We start from the raw sequence: 25,974 nt of genomic DNA, 5'->3' as shown, positions 1-25,974 counted from the left end.
TTGAAGCTGTCTCTTTTTCAGTAAATACACTTACGACAATCTTTCACTATCGGTAATATTCACACAAGATTATTCACAAAAGTGTCAAAAGGAGGTAGGGGTAAGTTTATAGCTTTAGCATAATGAATTTAACAGGTACGGTATTTTTTAAATAACAGTATATGAAGTTAGTGACTGTAATAATCATTACATTTCTATTCATTTACATTAGACGTCTCAGATTCCAGGCCGTATGTTTCGGGTCATTATTTTGATAAAACCTAAAATGTTTCCCCGTTCGCATGTTTTCCGCGCTCTTTTGCAAATTATCCCTCAGCATTATGAGATACTGAATTAGTTCATTTTATCCTCAATAAAAACCGGTTCACCAACTCCACTCGCCGACATGCACTCGCACACCATTACATGTCCACCGCCATACTTCACAGTATTCCCTTTCTTTTATCAAGACCTTCCGTTTTGCAATGCGGCCGTGAAAGTTGCCTGTTCTGAGCACCTATTGTTTCGGGATGCACTTTCTTCCGATACCTTAGTCAATCTCACAAGTGAGTTTTGGTGCACTTACGTTGCGATCCTTTCCCGTTTTTCTGAAGATATAACACTCTTCTCGCAAGCAAAGCGTTCTTGGACGTCCCCCCGTACGCGATAGATTCTACATCTACATCGATACTCTGCAAATTACATTTAAGTGCCTGGCAGAGGGATCATCGAAACACCTTCACAATAATTCTCTATTATTCCAACTTGGTACAGCGCGCGGAGAAAACGAACGCCAATATCTTTCGGTGCGACCTCTCATTTCGCTTATTTTATTATGATGATCGTTTCTCCCTACGTAGGGCGGCGTCAACAAAATATTTTCACATTCGGAGGAGAAGGCTGGTGATTGGAAATTCGCGAGAACATTCAAAATCCTGTATCATTTTAGTGACACACTCTCCGCTATTTCGCCATAATACAAAACGTGCTGCCCTTCTGTGAACTTTCTCGATGAACTTCGTCAATCCTATCTGGTAAGAATCCCAAATTGCGCAGCAATATTCTAAAAAGAGCAAGGACAAGCATAATGTAGGCAGTCTCCTTATAAGATCTGTTACATTTTGTAAGTGTTCCAATTTAAATTGTTCGTAACTGTAATTCGTAAGTATTTTGTAGATCTTACAGCCTTTACATTTGAGTGATTTGCCGTGTAACCGACATTTAACGGATTCCTTTTAGCACTCATGTGGATGGCCTCACGCTTTTCGTTATTTAGGGTCAATTGCCAAATTTCGCACCATACAGCTATCTTTTCTAAATGGTTTTGCAATTTGTTTTGATCTTCTGACGACTTTACTAGTTGATAAGCGACAACGTATGTGCAAACATCCGAAAACGGCTGCTCAGATTGTCTCCAAACTCGTTTTTATAGGTAAGGGACAGCAGAGGGCCTATAACACTACCTTGGGGAACGCCAGAAATATGTCTCGTATATGATTGTTAAGTACGGAGCTACTGCATCAGCATACTGTGGAAGGAACCTGACTGGATACAGTCTGTACCAGAAGGCTTGCTTTTATTAAGCGATTTAAGTTGCGTCACTACTCCGAGGATATCTACTTCTACCTTACTGATGTTGGCAGCTATTCTTAATTCGAATTCCGGAACAATTATTTCGTCTTCTTTGGTGAAGGAATTTCGGAAGGCCGTTTTTAGTATCTCTGCTTTGGCAGCAGTTTCGTCGACAGTATTTCCATTTCTGTCACGTAGAGAAGGTATTGACTGTGTCTTGCCGCTAGCATACTTCACATACGACCTGAATCTGTTTGGATTTTCTGCCAGATTTAGAGACAAAGTTTCGTTGTGGAAACTATTATAATCATGTCACATTGAAGTCCAGATCGCCAATCTTGAGGATTTTGAGTCTGTTTAAATTTGGCATGTTTGTTTCGTTGTTTCTGCAACAGTGTTCTGACCCGTTTTGTGTACCAAGGAGGATCAGCTGATCGTTTGTTAATTTATTTGGTATAAATCTCTCAATTGCTGCCGATACTATTTGTTTGAATTCAAGCCACATCTGGTCTACACTTTTATTATTAATTCGAAAGGAGTAGAGACTGTCTCTCAGAAAGGCGTCAAGTGAATTTTTATCTGCTTTTTTGAATAGGTAAATTTTTCGTATATTTTGGAGGATTGTCAATCCTATCTTCCTCCCGGTACTCTGATTATATCTTAAACTATACTTTTCTTCATTTGTAACACTTCAGCAATTTTACACCTTTCGCCTTTAGCATGGCGAAAAATTATTAGCTGTCGCTGTTCGAATGTGCTCCTTCTTCCTTTGCGGTCCATCGTTACTTCAGCTGCACACTACCTCGCTGAATTTTTACGTTCACACAGTCCGTGGCTCCCTACACACGACCTCTTCATTTTATCTTAATAAAAATCAAAGTGATTTAACATAACTTGAAAACTATAGTTACAGTTAAATCTAAAAATTTTAATACATTTTTTGATCACATTTAAGCTGTTACCTTACACACTTCCGCTTCCCTCAGCCTCCGGCGAACCGTGTCACTGGAAGCAGGGAAGTTGGTCTCTCGCCGTAACTGCTTCGCATTTAGGAAAGGAAGCTGTCGGCTCTTACGCACGAGCTCAGTGTCCTCCTGCTGCGTGCTCCGCCTCTTCCTGCCTGAGCCGGGAATCCTGCCGGCAGTGCCCCTTTCGACATAATTCCTCCACCATCTGTTTGCGGTAGTGGGCGGCACGCCCTGGCTCCTACCAGCACATCTAATCGAATGTTTGCCCCCTTCGATCAGAGCGACGACTCTCTCTCGAACTGACAGCTTCCGGTGAGCCATTGTAACTGACTGCCCGCGACGTGCGATCTGCTTTCCGCTGTCACGTTGACACCTGGGGAGGAAGTAAACACATTGCCTTGACAGAGACGATTCTGTCTCGAGTTTGTAGTCATCTGTGCGTTTATGTGTGTGTCACTGAATAAAAAAATTATAAACTAGTTCTTAAGAAACTTACTTGAATTTGAACAAATAACTAATAACTGTACCGCAAAGTTGCTGAATGCCAGTAGTTGGCGGCGATAGAAGACACGTGTCCAAATCCGGCGTGTCTAAAATAGATACACGGTGACAATTATTCAACTATATGAAAAAAACGTAAATTAGTTAGTGAATACACTTCATTCAACATGTAAACGTCATTACAGATATGCGGATTTAGGTTGTGACACGTTCGATATGCCCGCCATCAATGGCGATGATATGGACAGACGAATAGCGAAATTCTGCATGACCCACTAAGGTATCGGAACATTCATGCTGTTGATGACCTCCTGAATAGCTGTTTCCAGCTCGGCTATAGTTTTGGGGTTATTGCTGTACACCTGGTCTTTAATATAGCCCCTCAAAAAGGAGTCGCATGTGTTCAGATCCGCAGAACATGGCGGTCAACCGAGGCCCTTGCCAGTGGCCTCTGGGTACCCCAGAGCCAGAATGCGGTCTCCAAAGTACTGCTCTAGGACATCAAACACTCTCCTGCTTCGATGGGGTCGAGCTCCGTCTGGCATGAACCACATCTTGTCGAAGTCAGTGTCACTCTGGATAATGAGGATGAAATCATCTTCCAAAACCTTTATGTACCGTTCGGTAAGTCACTGTGCCATCAAGGAACATTGTACCGATTATTACGTGACTTGACATTGTACACCATACAGTCACCTGTCGAGGGTGAAGAAACTTCTGGATCGCGAAATACGGATTCTCAGTCCCCCAAATGAGCCAATTTTGCTTACTGACGAACCCACCCAAATGAAAGTCGGCTTCCTCGATAAAGCAAACAACAATGCTCATACTAATTCCCATCATGACCCGCGTCCAACTGTGCAGTTTGATCGTCCTGTTGCAAACTGTTCAGAAGTTATGATGATTTTATTTCACAACTATAACTTTCGGCCTGTATATCTAAATAAAAAGGGGAAAATCTGTCTGTCCGACCTCCTTTTGCAGGTGGGACTAAGGCGGTAAGATGGAGGTCGGCAATTCGAATTTGGTCCATGGCTGAACCACAGTAACATGCATGTACCCGACGTCGATTTATTAACCAAAAGAAAACAGAATCGGGTACTGGAAATAGCTACATCTGATATGTACGTAAGGCGGCTGTTGCTTTGTCCTGAATACCATGCATTTATTGGGTCCAGGGATTGAGTCTAGGTGTAGCCTCTTGACATTTTAAGATTCGATCCATCACACAGGTTGATATTTAATACATAGTTCCCAGTACACAGGCAACTTCCATTCCAATAGTAATTCTTGAGATAAGATTGTATAGCTTTGACAACACATGTTACTGCAGCTAAGCAGCTCTTGTGTGAATGCAGGAAACTCATAAATGTGCCAGACATGTGACACGCATGAATGGCAAGTCAATTCATCTGCATATTGCAGATGTTCACTGAATCCTGTGCAGCTGCAGCTAGGCTTACAATGGAGGACAGGACGTGTGGTCGAAGAAAATTTCTTTAAACGCATTTGACATCATCAGCATGGCAAGAGAGAAGTCAACATCGGATCAATATGCTATGTCTGACGTTAGTCATAAACACCTTTGATAACACCTCAGTTACACTCATCCAGCCACAATCAGCACCATGACTATATCACAATTAAGCCGAGGTCAACCTTTCCAGCTGAACCCACGGCATGAGGAATGACAAGTGATGAACTCGTTTTTTGTCTGTATTTAATAGTTACGTTTGTTACTAGCAATTAGCGTTCCGCGACTGTTCAAAGGCCTCCCAAGACTTGCTGCTGTGCGGCGTAGCCGCGCGGCGCCTTGCCACGGTTAGTGTAAGTTAGATTACATAGTGTGCAAGCCTAGGGACCGATGACCTCAGCAGTTTGGTCCCACAGAACTTACCACAAATTTCCAATTTTCCAGGACTTGTTCCACTGCTGTATGTCCCGTGTTATTGCTGCCATGGTGTTCCACAACACGATGGCAGCTCACATCGGCTTCTGCTTCCTTGTGATAGCGCTTCTTTTTTTTCATTTCAGGAGCAGTTAGTCAGCTGGTAGTTTGTTCGTGACTAATAGGAGTGGCATCCACACGAAGTGCAGTGTCCCAAGATTCGCGTTCAAGACATAAACCATGTATGACGAGAACCTGACTAATATTGTAAGCCTAACGATGAATTCAGAGACTTTTTGCCATAGAAGAGTTCGTGGAACTGCATTTTACAGCGTCAACATTGCACTGGATCGTACACAAGCAACGTAACTGAAATAATAGTTCAGCACACGCGATAATTGATCATTGTGATGCAACATTTTGCTCAACTAGGCCAGCGAAAGTAATACGCAGCGATTCACGAGTTTTACTATTTTAATTCTATTACGTTGACACCTGGTTTGTATTCAACGAAATATACCGAACTTAAAACTCAATTAATTCCACTTACGTCACTACTTGAAATGCGAACGTACGAGTTCAGACTTCCCTGTAACGTTTGCAATTTTGGGCATAATTTCTTTCTAGAAGTCCTTAATAGATTTGATAGGTTACAGTTAAAACTTTCTGACGGTTCAATTTGATAATACTGCTCATTCACGAGGTCTTTAATGGCTGTATGTAAGAGCACAAGTATTCGTTTCATCTTTACTCCTTCCCTGTTGGTCGAAGTAATCTGTCGTTAATTTACTGAAAAAGTAATCATTGCTTTAAAAACTTGAGGATAGTAACCGTTAATTTATAACATTTTTGAATTGGTTATGGTTTCATGTTCCGTTTCATGTTTTTAAGAATAACCCCATATATATATATATATATATATATATATATATATATATATATATATAGTCACCTAACGTTACCGCTGGATATATTTCGTAAACCACATCAAATACTGACGAACCGATTCCACAGACCGAATGTGAGGAGAGGGGCTAGTGCAATTGTTTAATACAAACCATACAAAAATGCACGGAAGTATGTTTTTTAACACAAACCTACGTTTTTAAAATGGAACCACGTTAGTTTTGTTTGCACATCTGAACATATAAACAAATACGTACTCAGTGGCGTTTGTTGCATTGTAAAATGTTAATTACATCCGGAGATATTGTAACCTAAAGTTGACGCTTGAAACCTCCGACGTTCAGTTGCGTGTTGTAACAAACACGGGCCACGGTCGGCGAGCAGCATCTGCAGGGACATGTTTACGATGACGACTGTGTTTACGAGTGTGGCTGTAGTGCACTGTTGTGGTTTGGTCTAGCTGTCGCAGTGTCCGCATGTAGCGCTTGCTGCTATTGTTATTCTGCATTCGCCTCCGCACGCAGACCAACTGTAGTACACCGTGTTACCAGACGTCTGTGATAGTGCAGTGTTGTAGGAACTGGGACCATGGTGTATTCGAACTCTGAAAAGGCGGAGATGATACTCATCGATGGCAAGTGTCGACGAAATGCAGCTGAAGCCTGCAGGGTGTATGCAGAACGGTACCCGGACAGGGAGCATCCAACGTGCCGCACATTGCAAAACATCTACCGCCAACTGTATGCAACAGGTATGGTCGTAGCACGCAACAGGCCCGTCACAGGAGAAGCGGATGCAGTTGGTGTGTTAGCTGCTGTTCCCATGAACCCACACATGAGTACACGGGACATTGCGAGAGCCGGTGGACTGAGTCAAAGTAGTGTCATGCGCATACTGCATCGTCACCGCTTTCACCCGTTTCATGTGTCGCTACATCAGCAATTACATGGTGATGACTTTAATCATCGAGCCCGCATCTCGTGGTCGTGCGGTAGCGTTCTCGCTTCCCACGCCCGGGTTCCCGGGTTCGATTCCCGGCGGGGTCAGGGATTTTCTCTGCCTCGTGATGGCTGGGTGTTGTGTGCTGTCCTTAGGTTAGTTAGGTTTAAGTAGTTCTAAGTTCTAGGGGACTTATGACCACAGCAGTTGAGTCCCATAGTGCTCAGAGCCATTTTTTTTTAATCATCGAGTGCAATTCTGTCAATGGGCATTAACAGAGAATGCGTTGCAGTTCTACCTGTTTACCGATGAAGTGGGTTTCACCAACCACAGGGCAGTGAATCTACGGAACATGCATCACTGGTCCGTGGACAATCCTCGCTGGCTCAGACAGGTAGAGCGACAGCGACCGTGGACTGTAAATGTATGGTGCGGAATCATTGGCGACCACCTCATTGGTCCTCACTTCATTGCAGGGGCCCAAACAGCTGCAACATACATCGCGTTTCTACAGAATGATCTGCCAACGTTGCTCGAAAATGTCCCACTGGAAACGCGTCGACGTATGTGGTATCAGCATGATGGTGCACCTGCACATTCCGCAATTAACACTAGGCTGACCCTTGACAGGATGTTCGACGGGCGTTTCATAGGACGTGGAGGACGCATAAATTGGCCAGCCCGTTCTCCTGATCTTACACCTCTGGACTTCTTTCTGTGGGGTACGTTAAAGGAGAATGTGTACCGTGATGTGCCTACAACCCCAGAGGATATGAAACAACGTAGTGTGGCAGCCTGCGGCAACATTACACCAGATGTACTGCGGTGTGTACGACATTCATTACGTCAGAGATTGCAATTGTGTGCAGCAAATGATGGCCACCACATTGAACATCTATTGGCCTGACATGTCGGGACACACTCTATTCCACTCCGTATTTGAAACCGGAAACCACGTGTGTACGTGTACCTCACCCCTCATGGTAATGTACATGTGCATCAGTGAAAAAGACCAATAAAAAGGTGTTAGCATGTGGACGTAATGTGCTGTTCCAGTCTCTTCTGTACCTAAGGTCCATCACCGTTCCCTTTGGATCCCTACGTAATTCGATGCTCTCCGATACAAACGATCGAACAGCGGAGAACAGCGGAGGAGTGGTACTCAAGCGTCAACTTTAGGTTACAATATATCCGGATGTAATTAACATTTTACAATGCAACAAACGGCACTGATTACGTATTTGTTTATATGTTCAGATGTGCTAACAAAACTAACGGGGTTCCACTTAAAAAAACGTAGGTGTGTGTTAAAAAACATACTTCCGTGCATTTTTTTATGGTTTGTATTAACCAATTACACTAGCCCCTCTCCTCACGTTCGGTCTGTGGAATCGATTCGTCAGTATTTGATTTTATATATATATATATATATAAGAATAATATTAAAATTATAGTGAAGCCGATATACAGCAAGGGCAGCTATTTCGCTAGTCTCATACTTCATTTTGGGTAAACGTTCCCGAAATTTCGCTGTCTTGTTTTCTAGTGAAATCGCACAAACGAGAGAAAATAGAAACGGGTAGCTTTGAACTCTGCACGTTTAGATTACCATTCAACTCTTCTTATCTATTCCACCACGAAAAAACAGACATGAAAGTAACCTCTTTGGACACATGCTTCCATATGCTCGTGAAAGGTAATTTTGGGAGTATTGGATATCTCGCATTTACTGAATCAATGATCCGTTTTTTCTGTCTGACGTCATGCCCTGGCCAAGTTTTTATGGCGTTATTGCCAAATGGTCCAAATTTTCAGCCATTTTCTCTACAGTAACGCCTTTACGTGTTTTTTTTTTTTTTTTTGCTGTTGAGAGTGCCTCTTCACGGGGGGCGGGATGGGGTACTTCAAGATGATCGCCTGGACGGAGGAGTTTTGCTTTTCGGGCAACTACACGTGGTGTTATCCAGTCACAGACGGTCATTAGCGTTAGTTGGGATTGGATTGTTTGGGGGAGGAGACCAAACAGCGAGGTCATTGGTCTCATCAGATTAGGGAAGGATGGGCCAGGAAGTCAGCTGTGCCCTTTCAAAGGAACCATCCCTGCATTTGCCTGGAGCGATTTAGGTAAATCACGGAAAACCGAAATCTGGACGACCGGACGCGGGATTGAACCGTCATCCTCCCGAATGATAGTCCAATGTGCGAACCACTGCGCTACCTCGCTCGGTTAGGTTTAGTGTTTAATATGTTGGAGTTACAGAACTAAATTAGGAAGCCAGAGTTGATGCTCTCAGGGATACACCAGTTAGCAGTTAGAAGCGGCAGGCTGAGAGAGGTCTCAAAGGAGCACAGAAATTGCTCAGGGCATATGTACAACTAAAGGAGCAGGTGCAGGAGGTGATCAGATTAGTATCGCACAAATCCAAAGAGAGGTGGACGGATGCTGGAGGTAGAATACTGAAGACCATCTTTGGGATGGCAAGTGTAAGAGACATAAGCCAACTGGATGAAGCGGCAGACGCCGCAAGGGGGTTAGCAGAGGCACGTAAATTAACTACGGAGTGGCATTACGCGCAAATTGTGAACTTTGAGAGCAGCGTATTGAACATGCATGCTTCAACAGTTGACTCAGGAAGTCGTGGATTATGCCAGGGCTTCGGCTAGCACTCTGAACTGGAATTTTGAACCGGATGCAGGTACTAGATGCCAGATAAACGATGATGAGGCTATTGCAGTCACTACAGGATCTGGTAGGCACATGAGTGGAGTTAACGAATTTGCAAGAAGCTGTCCATCAAGTGCTACATGGGCAGTTAAGTCCCGTTTGCTGTTTACCACCGGAATTCCAGCTAGTGGTGGAGAGAACAGCTGGAACTGGCTGTACTACTACCATAACGCCACGGCGGGTGTGACGTCAGATAATGTGGTTGTACATAATCCCCTGAAGACACCAGTGGCGTGGAAGTATGTGGTGTTGGGTGTTGTACGGTGCTAACTTATCTAGCGGTAGAGGTAGGGGTGCTACTATTAGCGGAAGATGAGTACTGACGTGTCGTAGTGACCAAGGGTAAGCTCCAGCAATGTCAAGAGTGGGGTAGTCACCATATTCCAACTTGCGAGCTTGCCACGAGTGGAAACACTTGCCTTGTTCAACTCTTTGGGGGTAAAACGGTGGGACAACCTTGACGGGAAGAAGTGATCAAATCACAACTATACTTTCAAAGAAAGGATTTACACTGGATATACTCTGTGTGCAACAATGTGGTGGTGGGTGCTAGTTACTATGAGCAAGGAATATTCAAGGGAGCACAGCACGTAGAATTGTGAGGTATCATAATCAACAGTAGGATGTGTGAATTTACGGAACCCATGTTTCATTTACCAGTTACTATGAAGGGAGTTGAAAGTAACATACTAACAACAGTATTGGCCAGAGAAGCCTCTATAGAAATTGTCAAATGAAAACCTTACCTTCCTTAACAACACATGGGAACTAAGCCTGGACCGCTCATTAAGTCAGATGTTAACAGCTTAGGAGGGGCGGATCACTGCAGCGTATTGTTTCAGCGTGTGGAACAGTTTCGATATGACACAGGCCAGGTGACTGTGGCCTTGTGTGTCTCAATTCTAGCACCACGGTGTCTCTGATTTTGCTCTGCCTACCACTTACGCATCTGAAATTACAAGCCATGCAAGAACCCTATCCAGTGGTAATTCAAGTTCCTGTAGATTGGATTCCCTAAATAAGAGATGAAAGACAGATTTGTGGAGCCAGAAATTAATATAGTAATTTGCATAATAGTTGGAGCTATCTAATGTAGTATTATATACTTGTTTTACAGATTAAGGGTGGAAGTAATTACAATAGAGAACTGGACCAGGGCAAGACCTAAAGGACTGGCTCTTCGCTGTGTAAGAGGACAGTGTAGTTCCGCTATTCAGTCTTTGACCAAAGTTATAGTTCTTTAGCAAAAGTAATGAGCAGTAGTGTGGAAGTTAACACGGAGTGTTGCGTTAACAGCTTCAAGTCAGCAGCGCGTCAGTGTAACAGTGTGATGCCACCACACCAAGGCAAGTCTTGTTATGGGCGACTTGATTAGATACCACGTTTTAGTGAAACAAATCAGTGCCACAGGCACACGATTCAGTCTGAATTTCTTGTCACCAAAATCCAGCAGCACCACCACGGCACCAGGGATACGCCGGAGAGTGAGATGACTGGGCACCACCAGAAGCAGCTGTGGGTTTGAGACTAGGGTGCAGCTTCCACCGGCACTAAGTCCTACATGGGACTCAGTGCCACAGCCCCACCGACTTGCTGTCTGTGCCTGCTGCTGCTGACACTGAGTTCTTAGTGGAGCTCGCTGCCACCATGCCAGCTGTGGTCGTACCCAGTGCACGACAGTCTTCGCGTACTGCCACAGTAACGCGAGCAGAGAGAGGGGCTGTGCAGGCTCTACAACACCGAGGAAAGTACTTCACTGTTGAAGTCAATGGCTGTGTTCTCTAAAGGCTGCTGAACTACCATGGGGCTTCCGTCAGCAAAGTACAGTGCCGACACAGCAGCCAGGGCAGAAGCCGCCCACATCTCAGCATCAGCCGGGGACAAGAAAGAGGTGTGGTGGCTCACTACATCATGTACTGAAGTCAATAAAAGTCATTCGTACCTGTCCATAGGGTATCCACTGGGCGAGCTGATCCAACACTCACCCCAATCCCTTCAGTAGGAAGGATGCAGCTTGTTATCTCAGATGGAGAGTTACCCGTACATGTAGAAGAAACTTCAAGTGCATCCTTGGGAAGCTGTATATTAATTACCATGTCGACAATATTAGTATAACCAATGAGTTATTGCTTATCAATAATTTAGTATGGGCTGTAAAAATCACTCAAATATTCTATTGGATACCGGTAAGATTTCAAAGTGGTGCAAAAATTGGAAACTTGCTTTAAATGCTCAGTAATGTAAAACTGTGCTCTTCCCAAAATTGAGAAAGTAGTATCTTTTGATTACAATACCAATCTACATCTATATCAATACTCCCCAATCCATCTTACGGCGCACGGTGAAGCGTACCCCATACCACTACTACTAATTTTCTTTCCCGTTCCACTCACAAACAGAGCGAGGAAAAAGAGACTGTTTATATGGCTCCATATGAACCCCAATTTCTTTCACAGGGTGTATACGGGGACAAGGAAAAAAATTCCCTGATTACTCCCGGGTTTCTCCCGGATATCCCGTTTAAAAAATATCGAAAATACACTTTTTCTGTGGTAAGTGACAGTAGGTTTTCCGTAGATTTTCCCTCGGAACTGTAAAACTGATCAATCCTTTGAATGGTTAACGTTTTATGTAATCGCGTAGAACTTCTCGGAAAAAAAAGAAAAGACGGAGCAGAGAAGTTTTGGAGAGACTTTTAATAAAAAAAAAAGGAGAGAAGTTTTGGAAAGACCTTTGATTTGCACCAACATATACGCTGCATATTTTCGTATTACGAAAGCATAAATTCGAATTGCACCAAACACAGCGCGTTAGTTTCCGGAATGTTGCAACCGATGTTGCGATGTCCTTTTGTAAGCGAGTCATATCTCAAGCCACGAGATCTCGCCAGCCGATGACAGCAGCTATTCATGGCATAGGACACGTGTTATAGTCAGCCAATTGCAAGATTACTGGTTACATAGCGCGAACACACAAGAGGAAAAGTTAACGGTTTACATTAATGTACACAGTACCGTATATCTACAAGAAAAGCTAAGCTTTCACATATAATATTGGTCTCTAAGATTAACACGCTGCAATAGAAGTTAAACTTTCACATGTAATATTGATCTTTTTTTGCGTGTGTTATACTTTAAGATGCATCACACAAATGTGCCAGTAAATTTAAAATTATGACATAAATGCCTCGACTTGAAATTCTTGTAAGTGGCTGGTCCTCAAGCTGTTCAGTTTCGAACGCTCTGTGATTTAGATATCCATCCCACTTTCTCACACGTAACATAATTCATCGTGCGTGAAAAGAAATTTCCTTTGAAAGTAACGCTTTTCTAACCACCGTTTGCAATACTGTTAGAAATAGGTTCGATTTACCAATTGCCAGAGAGGTCCAGAAAACGCATTATTGTGCGTGTGCAACTGCAGTGGTGTAGGAAGTTCGCATATTCGTGTGTATAAAGCACTAAGAGAGCTTACATTGCACCATAAAAGAAACAGGGCATCAGAGGATACTCCAACGAGCATCGAAATTTCGTAAACCATACTAAAATGCATAATTCGGCTTGAAGTGCAAATTGGCTTTTTCCAGATTCACAATGAAGGAGGTCCCATCTGATATTAAGCTTTTCAGTGTTGTTTTTGGGATGTAAATTTTCTTGGAGTACCAGTACTCTACGATCTAATGTTTGGTTCTTTATTATGGCGTAATGCCATACATGGCAGAAGATGATAACGTGTACTTGAAATTCAGCGAACAGCCGGCCGGAGTGGCCGTGCGGTTCTAGGCGCTACAGTCTGGAACCGGGCGACCGCTACGGTCGCAGGTTCGAATCCTGCCTCGGGCATGGATGTGTGTGATGTCCTTAGGTTAGATAGGTTTAATTAGTTCTAAGTTCTAGGCGACTGATGACCTCAGAAGTTAAGTCGCATAGTGCTCAGAGCCATTTGAACCATTTTTTTCAGCGAACAGTTGGAACTAGCCAATACTGTAGAATTTCTTTAGTAAACTTGCAAAAATAACTTCTGCAAGGCGATTAATGCTTGACAGCTACTAACTTGGAAAGAAAATCAGAAACTGAAATTAATAATATATTTTTGCCCTCCGTAATTATGTGAATGTATTTTAATTCACTTTATAGCTCCCGGCCACAGAAATCCGTTTTGTTTTCATTTGACGTGGGAGCTGTACACGAAGAGAAGCATCGAAATCACTTAACGTAAACACGGGTCACGTAGGGACTACAACTCTGTGCAAGCGCGAATCTGGCAGCTAGGGCGCGCGAGAAAAATTTTTCTCGTTTGCATCTGGCTGCTTGCTGCTACTACCGATACAGCTAACAGCCAAACTTCAAGTAGCGGGAAGCGGGAGAAAGTACTGCTTATACGCGAGTCAAATGCGCATGCGCAAAAGACCGCTGGCAACTGGTCAAACGAACCTACTGTGAACAGTTGTTACGTCATGCTCATAGCAAGTAGTTTATTGCTACGAAGAATTACAGTCTGCGCCCTACGGCCGTTGACATATTTTTGCTATCTGCAAACGCTTGTGCGTGCACGGTGTTTATTGTCCTAAATTGCACATTTCCTTTGCCACTAAAGTTTTATTTTTTTCCCTCTCGTTTATATTTTATTGCTGCAGTTCTCCAGTAGCCAGATTACAATAACATTCTTTGCTAGAGAATCAATTCTGCAGTCAAAATTACAAAAATTTAACAGAAAGCTAAAACAATGAAAAATTCCCGGAATTCCGAAAAATTCCCGGGTTTTTCCCGGTTTTCTCCCCGATGAAAAAATTCCCGGGTTTTTCCCGGATTTCCCGGTTGTCCCGGGTCGTATACACCCTGTATTCATCTTATCTTCATGGTCCTTCTGTGCAATGTACATTGGAGGCAACGGAATCATTCTGTGGTCAGCTTCAAATTCCAGATCTCCAAATTTTCTCAATATCTTTCCTCAAAAAGAATGTCACCTTCCCTCCATAAATTCCCATTTGAGTTCCTGAAGCATCTATGCAACACCTGCATGTTGTTCGAACTTACCAGTAGCAAATCTAGCAGCCCAACTCTGAATTACTTCAACATTTTCCTTTCATTCAACCTGGTGTGGCTTCCAAACACTTAAGCAGTATTCAAAAATATGTCAAATTAGCGTCATGTATGGAGTCTCCTTTCCAAATAACCAGACTTTCCTAGAACTCTCCTAATAAATTGAAGTCAACTGTTCACCTTCCCTAGCACAGTCCTCACATATCACTTTGCATTGTTATGGCCAGATATTTAAATGACATTACTCCATCAAGGATGATACTATTAATGCTGTGTCCAAACATTATGGGTCTGTTATCTTACTCATATGCACTAACTTACATTTTTATACATTTAGAGCTACTGCAATTTATCACACCAAGTAGAAATTTTGTCAAGGTCATTCTGTATCATCCTACAGTCACTCAACTTCGACACCTTACCATACACCACAGCAAGCAATCACAAACTGCTGCCCACTTTGCCCGCTAAGTCATTTAAGTATATAGAGAATAACAGCAGTCCTAACAACTTTCCCAAGGCACTCCTGACAGTACCCTTGTCTCTGATGAACTCACCATTGAGGGCAACATACTGGGTACAACTTGAGAAGTCTTCAAGCCACTCACATATCTGTGAACCTATTCCATATTCCTCACCTTCTTTAACAGCCTACACTGGGGCACCATGTCAAATGCTTTCTGGAAATCTAGAAATATGGACTGATTCACAGTTGGAATTGGTTAAGTCATATGAATACACATAAGCAACAATACATAGGAACATGAAATGTAACGACCAGTTAGGCTTAGTTGTAGGTGTATCAGGCAGCAGCCTTTGGTAGAACACCAGGGAAGTGTAATCAGACCACAAAGGATATTGCAAATAAAATGCTTGTGTTATTCAAAGTGTCTGCTGTAGGTGGTGCACAAACAGCTCAGTATAAGCAAAACAAAAAAAATTATTTGAATAGAGAGGAACACACCAACTTAATATTGACAAATCTTGAGAAGCATGAAACAAACTAAACTCGTTTGGTTAAGCACAGACAGTCTTTCAGCCCTTGGAAGGAGAAAACAAAGTTTTACAGTTCTGAACTATTTTACTAAAGAAAAAACCCAAATGAAGTCTTCTGAATAGAACATAAAAACATTCCACCTGTCTGGTAATGAGAAAAACAAAGTGCTGTACTGAGCCTCAGTTCTAAAAGATAGGGAAACAACCTTGATCATAAGTTCTAAACACACTTCAGAGAAAAACTGTCAGAGTAAAGTTCTTGAGCCGCTTAAAAAAATAACTGCCTGTTCAAAGTTCTCACAACACATATAAGATAATGACAAAGTCTGATAGGAACTCTAAATCTGATAACACAAACCAGCAGGGAACAGTTAGAGTCTAAGTTTCAAAGAAGTAGTTCTACATCTGGTGATGCCAAAAACAGGCTATCACAGAAATATTTTGAAATCGAGAATCAGACTTCCTGTCAGGCCGTGCTCCAGGGAATGGGACCCATACAAAAAGGAGCTAATGAGCGATGCTAAACATATACAAAGAAGAGCAGCAAGAATGACCACATGTTTGTTTGGGAGAATGTCACAGAGATGTTGAAGAAACTGAACAAGCAAAGAGAAATGTAAACCATTCTAAGAAAGCTGCAAAGTTCCAAGAATCAGATTTAAGTGATGAATCTATGAAAAAAATAACCCCAACAGCTCACTCCCATAGAGATCCCAAAGACAAGAATAAACTAATGACAGTGTGCACAGACGTGTTCAAGCAATCATTCGTGGCACTCTCCATATGCAAATAGAATGGAAGGAAGCCCTAGTAGCTGGTACATTGGAAAGTACCTTATGTCATGCACGTCACAGTGGCTTGCCGATTATGGATGTTGATGTAAAATTTCAACAGATGGCTTCTAAATGTGAGTGATTACTATGACTTGCATCAAGGCCAAAAATAATGTCAGATTTGAAAGGAATCCTCGCAGCAGTTGCGGTGGATGCTGTGGACAGCATGGCATCTATAACTGCTCCCAAACAGAACACACAACAGTGTGAGAAGAGAGGAAGGGAGTGGTTGGCAGGCAACAGAATGAGAACAACAAGATATTACCCTATCTTCCACCTTTAAGCTCTCTGATTTTCAAATCTCTTCCAGTATAGTCACCAAAAATCAGTCTTTCCTACTCATCTGTCCAATAAGTCTCCTCTGATGTGGCATCCTGGGTTACTTTTCTGAACTCTACCACTTCTCCTAAGCCTCAACAGTCCTTATCCTTCCCCATCAACTCTTCTGCCAGGAGGAGGAGCCACTGGCTCCAAAAGCTTCCATACATAATGCCTTTTATTCATATGTTCTCCTGCCACTGCTTGGTGAGTAGATTTTGTCTATCCAGCTACATTATAGGACCGATAAAATGTTTTCCTTGCCTTCATCACACATAGGTTTCTGAGCTCTTGAATCAGGGAAAACCATTTCCTATAACTTTATTTGTTAATGAGATACCTCAGGAAACATATAAGATGTCTTGTGGTCCTCAGTGTCTGTCTGATAATTTACTGATTCATGACGTCATAGGAATGTCCGGAAACTGACTTATTTTAGCAGGAAATTAGAAAGTCAAACAAATGTAATTTTCTTCAAATATAATTGTATTCTCATAAAACATATTTCTGTAGTAAAAATTACACTGTTTCCAAATGAAACAGCAACAAAAGTTTTCATCGGTCCTAATACAACATTATGACTAACCGACACCAGAGCAATACACAGAACAGCATGGCAGCTGCACCCATAAGCAAATAACAATGTAACAGCTAGGTAAAGTTATCACTGTAATATGATATTTTTTATAGTTTTTGATGTAATTTGTTATTATGGACCACCATCATGAAAATAAAGAGTAATTTCAAAGCAGAGGTGTCAAATGAAGACAGCAAAAGAGAAAGATAAAGAAGAATGAATAACTCTAAGCTATCCAGAGTCGTCATCACAGCTTTGGAGCCAGTGAAGTGGCACATTCAATATCTATGTATACACTGCTGAGCCAAAATTTTATGACCAACACACATTGTCTTGCAGAAAGAGAGAGACGAATGGGGAATCATTCTAACAATGACTGCAAACAGTGAAATCCACTGACATAAGCAACCTTAATGAAGGCGAGATTGTTATGGAGTGGAGTCTGTGAATAAGCATCTCCTAAAGGGCAAAGTTGGTCATCTGTTAGCATCCTACTGTCTTGAGCATCTATGCAAAGTGGTTGAAGGATGGTGAAACCATGAGGTGGTCCAAGGCACTGGATGTCTGGGGTGTTGGATGTCCATGTTCATCACAGAACGTGCACACATTGCTGAACATGGTGTTCCACTGAAGAACAAACCCCACGTGGTCCCATGTTGATCAGTGATATCAGTTACAAGTGCAGCTGGTATGAGATCATTAAGATTGGACTGTGAATCAGTGGATGTCAGGTGAATCATGTTTCTTGTTACACCAGTTTGATGGTCATGTCCAGACAATTTGTCATCCAGCTGAATGACTGCCAAAACATGGATTGTGCCACTTATGCAGGCTGGTCAGGAGAGTATTAAGCTATGTGGAACATTCACATAGGCTTCCATGGAATCTGTGTCAGTAATCAAAGGTGCCATTACAGCTGTTGACTATGTGAACATTATCACGGACCACATGTGTCCCTTCTTGCTTGATGTCTTCCCTGGTGATGACACCTCCCTGCATGATAACTGTCCATGCCACAAAGTCAGAATCATGCTACAGTGGTTTGAAGAGCACAACAAAATTGCCTGACAGAACGCATTGGGAGCACTGTCATCTATCAGTTCTGTACCTGCAAACCACTGACCCATTTTGGGAATTGTGTTACTTATGTGTAGAAATCTGGTGTTACATACCTTTGCAAACCTATCATGGACTTGCCAAATCCACGCTACTCAGAATCACAATTGTATTGTGCTCCAAAAATGGACTAACATGCTATTAAGCAATTAGTGATAATGGAATGCCAATGCACAGACAAGTGCACGGGACTGAAGATGAAACACCATTGCTTAGCCTGGTGCATGGAACTGAAGAGGGAACACCTTAGAAAGTTGCTAGTGGGAGCGGACTGCAGAAAAAACACCAGGAAACACAACAGATGAAAAATGGAATGCCAGTTCATGGACAGGCACTCTGGACTAAGGATGCTGCACGAAGGAGTGAAACACAGCTGGAATGCCTGGAACTGATGTTGGAGGGGGAAGAGCCTAGGTACATATAGTGGATCCATTCCATTCATTCACTGCTCATGACCAGTCTCAGGTAGCACCTAATGAAGATAACAAGTCACAAAGTTGAAATATCATGCAAGAATTATGCTGGCATCTGGCAAAATATCGACAGCTCAAAATGTTAAATGGTGATAATATTTTGGCCTATTAGTCTATACCTAAATAGTAACTTTTCAATTCAAATTTAAGTGGTTGTCACTGTTGAGGTTACTGCATTAACAGGTTAATCAAGACCCTCAGTATCACAATTCATCAGATACCTGCCATGTGTATTTCCACAATATTTTTTAATAATGGAATCTCAAAAATATGTGCTGTGGCCAATATTATTATTGCTTCATACGGCATTGGTTGTAAAAGGTAGGTGCAGCACTAATGGTCAGTGCAACATTCTTCCATGGTGAACATGGTCTGGCCTATGTAAGTCATAGCACACTGGAAAAATAAAACAGTCACCCACAATTACAGATCGTAATTTACTGATCGCCATAAGGTCAGCCATTTCACATGTTGGGCAGAAAGTCACTGTGATCTATATTTCTGGAGACTTATGGCTAACTTGAAATAAATATCGCCAACAAATGCAAGAAAAGTAGGATTTTTCCAGCATGCTCTACTCTTCACTCTGGTTTTCAACCTTAGCTAATAGTAGTTGTGTTTCATGAACAATAAAGCCAATTGCAATGCTGAAGGGTTTTATTTTGAGCTGGAAACCACAACAACAACATGTGGTTGGATAATAATATAAATAGTACCGATATTTGATTAGACGTGCTATGTCATGGAGGTTAACAATCATGCTCACAGGGGCAATTTTTGAGAGATGTGAACATGTATGGGTTTTATCTTTTTGTGTGAATATCAATGCAAGAAAAAGTATACTCTAAATGATAATGATTGACAAGTGGCTGAACATTTGTCTCTTATTGTGTTGTACAGACTACATTTACCCATGATGTGAGAATCACACTCACTCTCATGAAAAGGAACCAAGTGTCACATAAATCGAACTGTGAACATCAGGACAATACAGTACAGCATTGATAATCTGAATGTTGGTCAACCAAACGAATGCTTACGACTGCTAAACTAAACTGTTACTCGCTCATGTGTAACCCCCACTTACCCGCTACTGTCGTGCACCCCCCTCCCCCCTGCATGAATGCCATGTTGCCATCAATAGATATTGGTGCTCTGCTTCGATGACTATCAGATTTGTCATGTAAAGTAACCTTGTGACATAAAATGCCTAAAAACAAACGCTTTGTCCTTTCTATGAGAGACAAATATGAGATTGGAGGAAGGCAAGTCTACAACCACCTTACCTAATTAGCATAAGTTTGGTAAACTTACAATTACAAATATAAAAAAGGAAAAGACTAGCATCACAAATTTTATATTTAAGCCTGATTCTGCTGATGGATTGACAATTTGGAAAACTATGCAGCTCACCATTATTATAGATCTAGATAAAAATTATTCCATTTCATTGTGGCAGGGTGGTACAGCAACCAGTTTAAAAAGTATTTCAGAATATAAACATTCTCAGTTGTGAAATTATTTACTGCCAATGACATGTTTCACTCTTTTGGGGCATCTTCAGATTGTGTAAAAGCAGCTGGATATGAAACCCATCTGTGTGCATGCCAGAAGGACATTGTGCTGCATGCCGCTCATAGCACCTTTATTTTTGTAAGTGTGTCCTATTTTGTATTACTATAGTGGTGTCAGCTGGTGTGTTCAGGACCACGTTGCATTTTGTGTGTTTTTATGATGGATGGATTATATATCCAGTTACTGTTGCATACATTTTCCATTTTAAACGGCTATATGTCGGATGGGTTTCATTTCCAGCTACTTTTACATAATCTGATAATGCTCAAAGGTGTGAAACACATCACTGACTGTAAATAATTTCACAACTAAGTCTGTTTTTATTCTGAAAGAAAAAGAAAAACCTATCTAGATGTTAGATGCTGCTGCTTGTAAATGGTTTACACAAAAGACTTCATAAGGAGAACTTATACCTTGTCCCAATTTAATAAAAATCTTGGAGGGCCATCAAATTTTAAAGCAAACACAGGCAGTTTAAAACACCTTAAGCCATGATATGGCACTCATGTACTTCAAATACCAAGAGAAAAATGTCTGCTGATTCTTCAGCAGTGACTTGTTTCAAAACAAAACTAAGGGACTTATTGAGAGAAGAAGATTATGATCTCAAAAATGTTCACAATGCTGAAGAAATTAGGCTCAATTGGAAACCTTTGCCAAGAAAAACTCTTGATTCACATCATAAATTAGCAGCATCCGACCCTGAAGTCAGCAATTACAGCTTTAGCTTGTGCTAATGCTACTAGTAGCCATTGATTGTCTATGCTCAAAATTGGTAAAAGTAAGAAACCACATTGTTTCAAACACGTGAATATATCAGCTACACCTATTGTTTACATCTCACAAAAGCCAACCTGGATGGATAGTACGATTTTCACAGAATTGTATATGGAAATTTCTGCACCCTCTGTAAAAGTACACCAGTTAAAGAATGGTAAGAGTGAGAAAATGATATTGCTCCTTGATAATACACTAACTCTTTCATTTTGTGATATCTCAAACCAAAGGGATGAGTTCTAAAAGAGATGTTTCTTCCACCTAACGTAAAATCCTTATTACAGCCCAAGATTTTATTATTTAGGCTTTCAAATGGATTTACAGGAAAGAATTGTTATAAAAGTTATTGTTAGAAAGGAAAGATGAGGGAAAAGGAAGTCTGTTAAGGAATCATAAAAATATTGACTTGATAGACGTGTCCTACATGATCAGAGCAGTTCGGCATGGTGTCAAGAAACACAATTTGAAGAAAAAGAAAGCAGTCCTGGAATAAAATTTTGGGCATGGCGGATATTTCTGAAAGTCTAACTGAAAATTACACACAATGATATGTCCAAAATGCTCACAATGTTAAAACAATTGAGTTGCCATGAATGCGAAGAAGAACATGTTCAAGAATGGGTGAGTTTCGATGATGCACATCCAGGGCATTATGCAGGGTAGTGAAATTTTAAACCTTGTCAATGATAAAGTCTCACTTTGTGAGCAGCTCATCAGCTAAGGGTCGAGAAAATGAAGATAAAAATGTACTGGCTGCTTCTAAGGCATTTACATATTTAGATATTGCCTTGGAATGGTTGCAAGCTCACTGTATGAGAGATCTGTCCTGAAAAAAAGGTTGTGACTTAGCTGTTTGTAAGCAAGAAGCCTTGCTTTAACAGACAAAAGTTAAGTATTTTTTTAAGCGTAATGTATATGCAATATGCATTATTTTTGGTTTTTTATACTGCACTACGTTCATTCCCACTGTACTTGCTTTTGTAATAATGAAAGGGACTCATGTTATTAAAAATATATATAGTTTTTACTGGTACATTGCTAAATAAAAGTATACAGTGTGATTATCCAAATAAACCAGTTTTCCAAACACCCATGTCCCCTATCAGTCGTACCCAAATTTTGTCTGCTGCTAATAGTTTGCTACAAGAGTTCAGTTACCTTTGGCACAAGTCAGAAAGTCTTATGGTAAAGTGCCACCATCCACCTTAAATCCCAGTAGGGGGAGTACACTGCAAATAAATCTGGAAGGAATACCTCAAGGGCAGCAGAGATACATGCTACCATGAAGGATGTTGTTTCATTAAGTCTGGTTGCCCGGGGACAATACCACTGTCCATGAGAGTTAACTGTTGCCAGTGGCAAATTCCATGTTTAGTCAAGGTTAAAACCATCATCATGATTAATTAAATCATTAGTCAAATGTATTTTAACACTTTCCCTCAAAAATTGATACCAGAAACATCAAAGACAGGTTGAAATCTGGACATTCATTGCATGGCTTGCCTGTATACACTGCTCAGACACAGCAAATTTATCAGGCTGTAGCAGACCAGTACAGCAGCAATGTTCCACACAATGTTCTTGAATTATATATGACAAACAACACAGATAGATACATACCAGCCTTCCATAGAATCTAGCTACCTTCCACAGAGACAAAGAGTGTGTCTACCTTTGGTGCTGGCAGAAAATATCCTTGACTACATTTAGAGAGGCTATAACTTATTTTATTGGTCAAATGTTTGAATGGCACAAAAACAAGACTTCATATAAATTACAGAGTGGGTTTTTATCCAAATTTTCATAGACACATGAAGAGTAGGAAATGACCAAATGGGTTATCAACCTGACCAGCCAAGGTATAGTTTTCAAACAAAAAATGTCCCAACAAAAAATGATGTTAATTGCTAGATAATCAGGGTAATTAAGAAAAATAATTAGTGATTTGTGGGAAAATTGTGTAATGGCTTTTTATCTGAATCTTTACAGCCATATAAAGAATGGGAACTGAACAAATAATGGCATACAACACTACCGTGAGGTCTACTCTTGCAAAAGTAAATTTAAATGCCTGACAGTAATCAGGATAATTAAGGAAACTTCATTTGTGATTTGAGGGAAAGCTGAAATATTTCACAACCAGCTGCTGTAGGTTCACAAATGAAGTGTCAAAAAGTTCATCTCTTCAAAGCCTAGCAATTTTGTGCATAAAAAATTCTAGTTATGTGATATATAGCTGACAAACAGGCTTCCTTTGAATCACATATTAAATTCAGGACATTTCAAGAACAGAAGACATTAGGATGAAAATAGGGTGGTAAAAAGTTCATCTTTTCAAGGCCTCCCTATTAGCACCAAATTCAGGACATTTTCAAAACATAAGATGCTAGGAATGTCAAACAGGTGTCAAAAAGCTTTCTGAATAAAACTTGAAAACAAAAAAATTTGAAAAAGTCAAATGTTTCGTGAAATGATTTTTCTAAAAGAATGAAATAAAATAGATTAAAGAAAGATTTGATGCACCTTTGAATGGTGCTCAAAGTCATGTATTGCAAATCAGGTACCAACTGAAATTTAAACTTCAATGTTTAACTTAAAATCTTGGAATTTTAAAGAGTAGTGCAATATATTTGTCTAGTGAATTACAAAGACTGTGCTGTCCAATGTTGTGTGGCCTTGACATATATCTATCATCTATACACAAAGGTGTAAAAAAGCTCCAACAGTTTTTCAGTCTCAATAATTTTTCAATAGACAATACTTCAAATTCTTGATTTGTACCTCATTTCCTGTACTTGATCCTGAGTATCATTCAAAGGCACATCACATGTTTCTCTAATGTATTTTATTTCTTACTTTTAGACAAATTATTTTATAAAATACACTCCTGGAAACTGAAATAAGAACACCGTGAATTCATTGTCCCAGGAAGGGGAAACTTTATTGACACATTCCTGGGGTCAGATACATCACATGATCACACTGACAGAACCACAGGCACATAGACACAGGCAACAGAGCATGCACAATGTCGGCACTAGTACAGTGTATATCCACCTTTCGCAGCAATGCAGGCTGCTATTCTCCCATGGAGACGATCGTAGAGATGCTGGATGTAGTCCAGCGTTCGTGCTGGACGTGCAGACCGCGTGAGACGACGCTTCATCCAGTCCCAAACATGCTCAATGGGGGACAGATCCGGAGATCTTGCTGGCCAGGGTAGTTGACTTACACCTTCTAGAGCACGTTGGGTGGCACGGGATACATGCGGACGTGCATTGTCCTGTTGGAACAGCAAGTTCCCTTGCCGGTCTAGGAATGGTAGAACGATGGGTTCGATGACGGTTTGGATGTACCGTGCACTATTCAGTGTCCCCTCGACGATCACCAGTGGTGTACGGCCAGTGTAGGAGATCGCTCCCCACACCATGATGCCGGGTGTTGGCCCTGTGTGCCTCGGTCGTATGCAGTCCTGATTGTGGCGCTCACCTGCACGGCACCAAACATGCATACGACCATCATTGGCACCAAGGCAGAAGCGACTCTCATCGCTGAAGACGACACGTCTCCATTCGTCCCTCCATTCACGCCTGTCGCGACACCACTGGAGGCGGGCTGCACGATGTTGGGGCGTGAGCGGAAGACGGCCTAACGGTGTGCGGGACCGTAGCCCAGCTTCATGGAGACGGTTGCGAATGGTCCTCGCCGATACCCCAGGAGCAACAGTGTCCCTAATTTGCTGGGAAGTGGCGGTGCGGTCCCCTACGGCACTGCGTAGGATCCTACGGTCTTGGCGTGCATCCGTGCGTCGCTGAGGTCCGGTCCCAGGTCGACGGGCACGTGCACCTTCCGCCGACCACTGGCGACAACATCGATGTACTGTGGAGACCTCACGCCCCACGTGTTGAGCAATTCGGCGGTACGTCCACCCGGCCTCCCGCATGCCCACTATACGCCCTCGCTCAAAGTCCGTCAACTGCACATACGTTTCACGTCCACACTGTCGCGGCATGCTACCAGTGTTAAAGACTGCGATGGAGCTCCGTATGCCACGGCAAACTGGCTGACACTGACGGCGGCGGTGCACAAATGCTGCGCAGCTAGCGCCATTCAACGGCCAACACCGCGGTTCCTGGTGTGTCCGCTGTGCCGTGCGTGTGATCATTGCTTGTACAGCCCTCTCGCAGTGTCCGGAGCAAGTATGGTGGGTCTGACACACCGGTGTCAATGTGTTCTTTTTTCCATTTCCAGGAGTGTATTTCACCTTTTTTTCTTTTCTTTTAGAAGACAGATTCCCTGCGAATGCTGGGAAGGCTTGAGACTAGAACATTTACTCTTCAGCCTCTCAAGGTAAGCCACACACCTTCAGATTTCATTGCAAAGCTTCGTGGATCTTCCATGGTGGATAACCATTCTTTTCAAAAACTGTTTTGTGGTGTTCTTCCTGTAGATTGTTCTTATCAACAATCATACATTAACCGTTGAACAAATGCATTGGGCACATAATATTAATCTGCAGAAGATGATAACAATTGCCCAGTCACAGGTAAACATATGTGTTAGTCTGCTTGTGGAAGACACAACGTCCCAGGCTGCTGCATGTTTTATTAAAAATCAAAAATTAAAAATCAAGACATACCTGAAAGAGAAGTATTTATCCTTTCCCAGCCCATTGGTGAATCTAATATTCTAACAAATGATGGTGCATAAACTGATGAAGTTTCTTTTCATCATGGGGTCACTCTGCAAAAGTGTCAGCCACATACTTCCAAAAAATAACAGGCTTAAA

At 41.8% G+C, this 25,974-nt stretch overlaps 1 protein-coding gene across 8 annotated transcripts in view; it reads right to left on the bottom strand.

Moving 5' to 3' along the window:
• The window catches only part of LOC126106537 (zinc finger protein 239-like), a 376,855-nt gene that overhangs the window by 192,352 nt on the left and 158,529 nt on the right, over positions 1-25,974 (bottom strand). For 2 of the 8 annotated variants that reach the window (XM_049912872.1, XM_049912873.1), the window contains exon 9: positions 2,514-2,892. The exons of 5 other annotated variants lie outside the window; for them this stretch is intronic. In XM_049912872.1, the coding sequence (XP_049768829.1) occupies positions 2,514-2,892 (379 nt within the window). Of the gene's footprint in view, positions 1-2,513; positions 2,893-25,974 lie in introns of those variants that run through there. One more of the 8 variants, XM_049912871.1, reaches the window with a different exon arrangement.

Source organism: Schistocerca cancellata, chromosome 10, assembly GCF_023864275.1.
Source record: "Schistocerca cancellata isolate TAMUIC-IGC-003103 chromosome 10, iqSchCanc2.1, whole genome shotgun sequence".
NCBI lineage: Eukaryota > Metazoa > Arthropoda > Insecta > Orthoptera > Acrididae > Schistocerca > Schistocerca cancellata.
This window is presented reverse-complemented; position numbering and strand designations above follow the sequence as displayed.